The 7370-nt window shown below is 39.3% G+C and overlaps 1 protein-coding gene across 1 annotated transcript; it reads left to right on the top strand.

The window, feature by feature from the left end:
* Nucleotides 1–3464: 3464 nt before the first annotated feature.
* On the top strand, nt 3465–5513 carry FOXL3 (forkhead box L3). The gene is made up of 3 exons (XM_065412854.1): nt 3465–3571; nt 4491–4659; nt 5031–5513. The coding sequence occupies exons 1-3, from the start codon at nt 3465–3467 to the stop codon at nt 5511–5513; spliced, it is 759 nt and encodes a 252-aa protein (XP_065268926.1).
* The last annotated feature ends 1857 nt before the right edge of the window (nt 5514–7370 follow it).

The raw sequence follows: 7370 nt of genomic DNA, 5'->3' as shown, positions 1-7370 counted from the left end.
TATTTAGGAGTCTGTCAACATTTCTTTTGTAAACATTATTTTCCAGGATTTTTAACTGAGCCATAAATGTTAACCTGGGAGTGAAATTTAGCATGTAGGGCCTTAAAATACTGTTGAAAAATATTCAACTATTTTGACATATTTGGATTTCAAAAGGAAGTTTACTAGATTTAATTTAGGCTTCTTTTTGCTCTTCTAGGACTTAAAAATTGATTGCTTTGTTCTTATATGTTGAGTGAATTTAAACTGGGTGCAATTTGCCACCCCAGAGACTGAAGTCATCTAGCCCACTGTTGGCTCTCAGTAAATAATAAATAATAATAATACCTGTCCACAGAGTAGATACAGAAGAGACAGCAGCAAGAGAAGTTTCTCCACAGGCCTGGCCAACATGCCTTAATCCTGACCACATCTGGAAGTGAGAAGGTAGTTCGTTCTTCTTTCTGTTTGTCCTCGCTCCTGAGATTATCAAAGATGCCAACTATGCTGGTTCTTATTATGGGCCCCTGCAAAATGGACTGAAACCACCCATTCTTTGAATGTAAGGTGTCCCAAACAACCAATTAATGGTAATAACTTTTCAGTCACTACTGACTGGACAGGTTTCAAATTGGCATCCTAGAGGGAAAAGGTCCCTTTCCAAAACCGAGCCATCTATTATTCTGGGTCATCCATCACCAAGGTTTTTAAAATGGTTTCCTAGAGTTAGGCTGCCAAGTCCATGTTTAGGCACTGTGACATTTTGGGGATCGTCCAGACTGATAAGGGGTTGTATCACCTTCTGCCCTGTAACCTTGGAGGCCTCTATGCTGCGCAACTTTGGTTCAGATCCCTGACACCAGTATCTTGCTCATGAGCACAGTCTCACCCTGACTTCCACCAGCCTAGTTACTCCCTGCAGGGTGATATCATCACCCCTTCTGATCCCAAGTCTCCCCAAATCCGTCCTCCCCAAGTTCTTAACTACTAGACACTCCAATTTTTCCCCTTTGGTTCATCGCCCCCAAAGGCATGAAACCAGCCTCCTCCCCCACTCCCCCGTGCAGTTAGCAGTTCTCTTTGGCACACAAACTCTACACGGTTTGCACTCCAGAGACCTGCTTGGGTAAAAATAAACAAAAAGGTTATTTAATAGAAAAAACACATATTCAAAGATGAAATAGTAAGAGAAAGCAAACATACAAGTTACACAGAAAACAAACATAAAGACACAACCTGAGGCTTTACACTTCTATATTAGATAAAATCCCTTTTCTTGTACAAGTTACCTATTGCCTTCAAACAGTTTCCCAGTAATCGCTCCTAGCCATACATACAGACGATCAGCCCCACCGGCGCAGTGGTAAACTGTAGCAAATAAAAAGGGCTCCTAATGTTATCAGACTAATCAAGTTTTATTACTTTTCCTTAATTCCTTTCTAGCAAACATTACCTATTAAATACTTTAAGTAACTATTTGAGAAGTAGCCTTTTGATTAAAATAGATTATGTTTTAACTCTTTTTTTTTAATCAAGGCTGTTTTCATAATTAAAACCTTATTCAATTTTAAACACTTACTAACAGAAAATACAAAACTGGAACCCAATGGCCGGACTCTGTTCTCTTTTACATTGGCAAAAATCATCAGCGTGAATGGAATTTCACTGAGGTAACTTATATTAGAAGAGAAGAATTGCTACTAAAAGTTGAACTGTGGATTTACTGGTGCCTTAAATCCTTCTTGCCTCACTTGTATGAGAAAACCCACTGAAATTAATGGCCCTGACTCTCTTTGATACTAATGCCCCTTTTCACCCTTCTGGAAGTGAGTGTAAATGAAAATCAGGCCGTATATCTGCTATCCTCTTTGTGCCTGATTTAATTCACTTTAACTCAACAGCAAAAGTCCCACTGAATCCTATGGCAGTAGGATCTGAGCCTTTGCTTTAAGGGGCTTTTTGGAATCTGCATCTCATGCATATGCTGATTGTTATTGTAATTTGGGGTAGGTGTGTTCCTGATTCTACATAATTGCTCTGGCTCATTCTCATATCTCCTCTGAAAACATCTCTGTACTCCATTGCTTCTGCTTCATATTTTCTCCCTCCCTCTGCTATTACATATTGTTATATATACCTGAGAAAGATCATGATTTTACCTCTCAGAATTTACCTCTCTGGTCTGTAAATCTTGATACTCTTAAGAGAAGTCAGTATCTGCTTATTGTTTAATTCTGTGAGTGTGAAGTTCATTCCAGCGCTTGGGCAAAATCCTACACACCGCTTAAACTTCACTTTAAGTCTCTCCTTGTCACTTGAGTGAATTTCACCCTAAACGTATTCTTTCACTCAGTAAGGGCTTTGGGGATGTAGTTTGTAGGAAAGATGCAGTAGAAAATAAAGTTGCATTGAACTGTAATGCTAGCAGTTCTGCTTTTATATTTCCATCCAGGTAACTGTCAGCACACCGATTTGCTTTCTCCCTTCCAATGTGCATCTCCTCCTCGAGCTAGTTCTTGGGGAAATAGCCGTCTTCAAATCATGTAATTATCATGTGGCCTACACCTTTTTAGTCCCCCTGAAAAGTTGTGTCATGTCTTTGGTTTACGTCACTTGTTGGAAAACACTCCAAAGCATTGAAATACTATTAAATTGTTACTGTATTGGATGCCAACACACAGGGCTATTAGTCTAATTCATCCTCCAGATCAAAGCCCACACAGGCAGCTCTTCTGCCTACAGCTATTTTCCTTTTACTTTCCTGCTTGACAGTAGTCCCTCGGATTCCTCTGTTCTGCTCTCTTTGAATGTACACATTTTCCTATAGTCATGGAAATATAATTTACGTCTATTATAGATTACAGATCAGGGCCAGCATGCATTATTGGCTGGAATGTCTGTTTATTGTATGTCGGGTTCTAAAAATAAATAAATAAAAAGCCACCCTGCTGAACAGAGAAGGGAGCGGGGGGAGGGGGGGCATGGGCGGGTGGAGAAACTTTGTTCTCAAAGTTTAATTTGCAAGAACAAACCTTGAAGCATGATTCATTAACATCATGTTGTTTGCTTTTGTCACATTGTGTATGTAAAGATGGCAAAACGGCTGGCCCCTCTCCAGCACAGACCACCCAGAGAGCCGGAGCAGAGCTACTGGCAGTACACACCCAAGTTCAAAGGTTCATGGGAGAACTCACCAATTTAATCAGTTATTAGCTGCCTTTCCTATAAGCAGATTGGATGCAACAACAACACCGACAAAAGGAATATCTTAACAGACTGGCTGTCTGGGACTGAAGAATTACAAAAACAATCTCCACCCCAACACTGAGGAAGTGTGTGTGTGTGTGTGTGTGTGTGTGTGCGCGCCGCGAGAGAGAGAATGAGACAGAGGGGAGGGGAAAAGGGAGGAGGGAGCCCAGGCACAGAGAAAGAGAAACATCACTCCATCTCTCTCACTCCACAGGAGCTGAACCAAGAGCAGGAAGATGTTTGATAATACACAGTACCCCTATAACTGTTTTAATTATGATGGGGATGACTATCCAACCTGTAGTTCTGACGAAGAGAAAAAATTCACCAGACCAGCATACAGGTAAGGTTAAGTTTTCCAAGTCTTCCTCTGTCCAGGGAAATTGTCTGCACTGTCAGATAATGGGAATTCCCCCTTGGTAACCAGCACAGGTATCCTTCCAGGTAGTTTCCTCAAGGCACAGAGAACTGGGGGGAGGCATTTTTTTTCCCCCTTGAAATAAGTATTTTTTTCTTCCATCCCACCACTCCTCCTTCTTCCCTCATCTCTTCACTTTGGGGAAAGTGAAACTTCTGGCTTTAATGTCCTGGACTCCTTTGTATCATCAGATTTCAGCTGTCCTTTTCTGCCCTTTTTAGGGACACTGAGGGAAATTAATCAAATTTGTAAGATGCTCACTAAGGAAATAAATGTGGATGTCCCCACAATTGAACAAAGATGCACCATGTGGGTTCATGAATAGGTCTGGAGAAAGATAACATCCAGTGTCCCTCTAATTAGCCAAGGTGATGAACTCTCCAGCCCTGAAGTTATAGGAGGCAGTGGAATGATGGTGTCCCACAGTCTGGTGCATTTCACTGGAGCATAATAGTTTAGGGAAACTTTCCTTGAGCGGTTTGAGATTTTGGTGTTTTTTTAAATCTAAGCACTGCCAGCTAAGTGAAAGGAGAAACAGTCTGACTGGGTTTCAATTGTCTGTAAGTAATGCCTGTGTATCATGCTGTATGAATCAATGCGTGTTAAATAGGGATCTTGCTCTTAGACTAAAGCAAAAGGATTCTGAGCAGACTGGTTGATGTCTGTAAGAGCCATCTCAAGTCAAGGAGGGAGCCAACCAAAATGTGGGACAAGGAGGAATTTTATAATTTTATATAAGAATCAGATACACATCTATGTATGAGTGTCAGAGACAGGGGTAGACCCTAGTTATAAAATATACACATACAAGGCAATGGCATAACACTGAGTTTTCCTTTTTCAGCTACATTGCCTTAATTGCAATGGCCATCCAGCAAAGTCCTTCAAACAAAGTGACCTTGTCTGGCATCTATGATTTTATAATGAAGAAATTTCCTTACTATAGATCAAATCAAAGAGCCTGGCAGAACTCCATCCGACATAACTTATCACTTAACAATTGTTTTGTAAAGGTAAGATCAGTAACTGTATATTTGCATACATGCTGTGCGCAACTGAAAATATCTTTATGTAGGAATAGTCTCCCAAAGAAATGTTGGAAGAGGGGGGGAGCCAAATAATTCAGCTACAAATAATTGTAAATCTCTCTGCAGCCTACATGCTGTCATTTGAAGAGGTAATGTGTATGTTCTTTTCTGATTTATGTTAATATAAAGCAAATTGAAGAGGCTGGATTTTGCCTACAAGTAGTATAATGAAAGAGAATGGGTTTAAATGGCTTGTCATGTATGTTTACACCATTCTTGAATGTAAATAAACACAGATGTTAAGCAGCAGCATCTGTAACACATACAAACACTGAACTGCCTTTAAATGAATACAGGTTCCCAGAACAGAAGGGAATGAGAAGGGGAAAGGAAACTATTGGAGCTTTGCATCTGGATGTGAATCCATGCTGGATCTTTTTGAAAATGGGAATTACAGGCGGAGACGGAGAAGAAGGAACATGAAAAGGGAACACAAAGAGCAGAGACCAAGTGGAGGGAAAGATCCTTCCTCCCCTGAATCGTCTTCCATGGATTCTGGTTTATACAGCATCTCCTGTCATGAAAGTAAATGCGAGCCAACCGAATCTGGACCCAGACTCTTGGAGCCTCATGGGTTCTTTCCAAACAACACCTCCAACAGACAGAGCCTAAACAACTCCTCCCTAGGAAAATCTGACTCTGAAATTAAATTTAGCATCGATTACATTCTTTCAGCCCCAGACCCTTTGCCTGTTCTGAGATCTCAGTATCATATGCAAGATAATAAATACCAATTACTGGAGTCCCAAAAAATTAATCTCCAGTTCTGGACAATGTGATATTATTCATACCTGGTAACAAATTCTGTGATACAGTCTATACAACAGCCTGGTATCACTGAGTATCATCAGTTGGCCATCTTTTTCCACGGTAGTACTCAGAAAGGGTGAGGAGTAACTTGATCAGCCAGCTGAGATGCTATTTATACCACAAGAACTTAGTTTTCTGAGGTTAGAGTCTAATATCTAACTAATAACACTGTTGATGACCTTGACATCTTGTGAAACTAAAGTTTTATTTTCTAAAATATCGCGGACACCAGCTTGCTTTGCATGGATTTTCCTTTCTTCTTTAAATCAATCTACTTTCAGTTTGCTTCTGTCACATCGTACTTTGTAAAAGACAAGGGAGATGTGACTTCACTTACACTGGTGTAAATTAGGATTAACTCCACTATATAGGCCAGATCTTCCGCTGTTGTCAATCCAGTGTGGCTCCATTGATTTATATCAGCTGAGAATCTAGTAGTTTTTTTCTTAAATTGGGTCAAGAAAACAATTTAGCCCATCCTATTTTGCTACATTCGGTATTATGGCTCAGACTATTTGGGTAGTATATAGCATAGGTCAGTCACTGTGCTATTTGATAAATATGCTTATTCATTGCATGATTATGGAATTTTTTGTTGCAATTCAGGGCATAATTGCCTAGCCAGTGGAAGTGAAATAGTATTCCAGTTAATTGCATGAAAGTTATTGCAGGGCTGCGGAACTCTGGTAAACTTTGATGGCTGATATTACAGAGACTGACAGACTCACAATATCTATGGTTAAAACAATTTTTCCTGAGATGTAAGAAAGCCCTTGCACATATTTTACATAGTAAGCATAAATGAAGGATTGGCCCTGCAAGAAACTGTATCCACTGACAAAATATGGGGAAAAGTAAAGTCCCCCTACCTGCTTTGAGACAAGTTGTACATTCCTATTAAGTGGATTTTTATTGATTCTTCCTGCAAGCAATCACCAAAGTGGTACTTGATACAATTTTAGCAAAACTGGTGAGATTTATAATGTAGAGACATTGACATTAGGATCATGAGCGCCATTTAAAATTATTGTAGCTTGATTACCCTATACACTGTAGATGGATATTTTTTAACAAAAAATTACAATTATGTACAATGATAAGATATGACCGATGCGTAGTAATGTTTTTTCAAGCACATTTTGCACAATTAATTGTTTTCCATTCCCTAGCGATAGATTCCACAGAACCCTTATTTGTGGCTTGGCTTGACTTAACCTTGCAAACAACAAACAAACAGCCCAGGATACTAGTTGGTGTAATAGGCAATTCTATAAAGAACAAAAATCTGTCTTTGTAACATAAATGCAAGGTAAACAAAGGTAGCTGAGATGCTAAGTTTAAGCAAAATTGTGCGAAAGGTATGCTCAGGCATGACCTGAATTTTTATCCAGAAGCTTTGACATTTCACTAAGTTATTTTACATTGTTGCTAATATATACTGTACATTTATACTATATATTCTTATATATTGTTATTGAGAAAGGGAGCAATATCACTGCACTTACATGTTGTAAAAATGCATGATGAATGTCTTCTTGGTGTTAAAAATATTGCCATCTACCTACAGCTTACCAGCAGCAGTATTGGTTACAAATTGGTAATAATTTCTTATTTGTTTTCAACAATAGAAAACTTGAAATCCTGAGGCATTTTTATAACTTAACTGAATACTTTTTTTTCAATGAGAAAGTGGCAAACCACGTCGAAGTTACATCCCAGCATGCCTTCCAAAGTTTCAAAGGATCATTCTTTTGGGCCAAACTCTGCTTTCAGATGGGAGCTTGTCACGCTTGTTGAATCAATGGCTATTCTGTGCAGTCATCCGA

The sequence above is a fragment of the Emys orbicularis genome, chromosome 10 (genome assembly GCF_028017835.1).
Source record: "Emys orbicularis isolate rEmyOrb1 chromosome 10, rEmyOrb1.hap1, whole genome shotgun sequence".
In the NCBI taxonomy this organism is placed as follows: Eukaryota; Metazoa; Chordata; order Testudines; family Emydidae; genus Emys; species Emys orbicularis.
This window is presented reverse-complemented; position numbering and strand designations above follow the sequence as displayed.

Coding starts and splice junctions, on each gene's coding strand:
- FOXL3 (XM_065412854.1), top strand. CDS start 3,465: ATGTTTGATAATACACAGTACCCCTATAACTGTTTTAATTATGATGGG. Junction 3,572..4,490: donor TTCACCAGACCAGCATACAG/GTAAGGTTAAGT, acceptor TTCCTTTTTCAG/CTACATTGCCTTAATTGCAA. Junction 4,660..5,030: donor TTAACAATTGTTTTGTAAAG/GTAAGATCAGTA, acceptor AAATGAATACAG/GTTCCCAGAACAGAAGGGAA.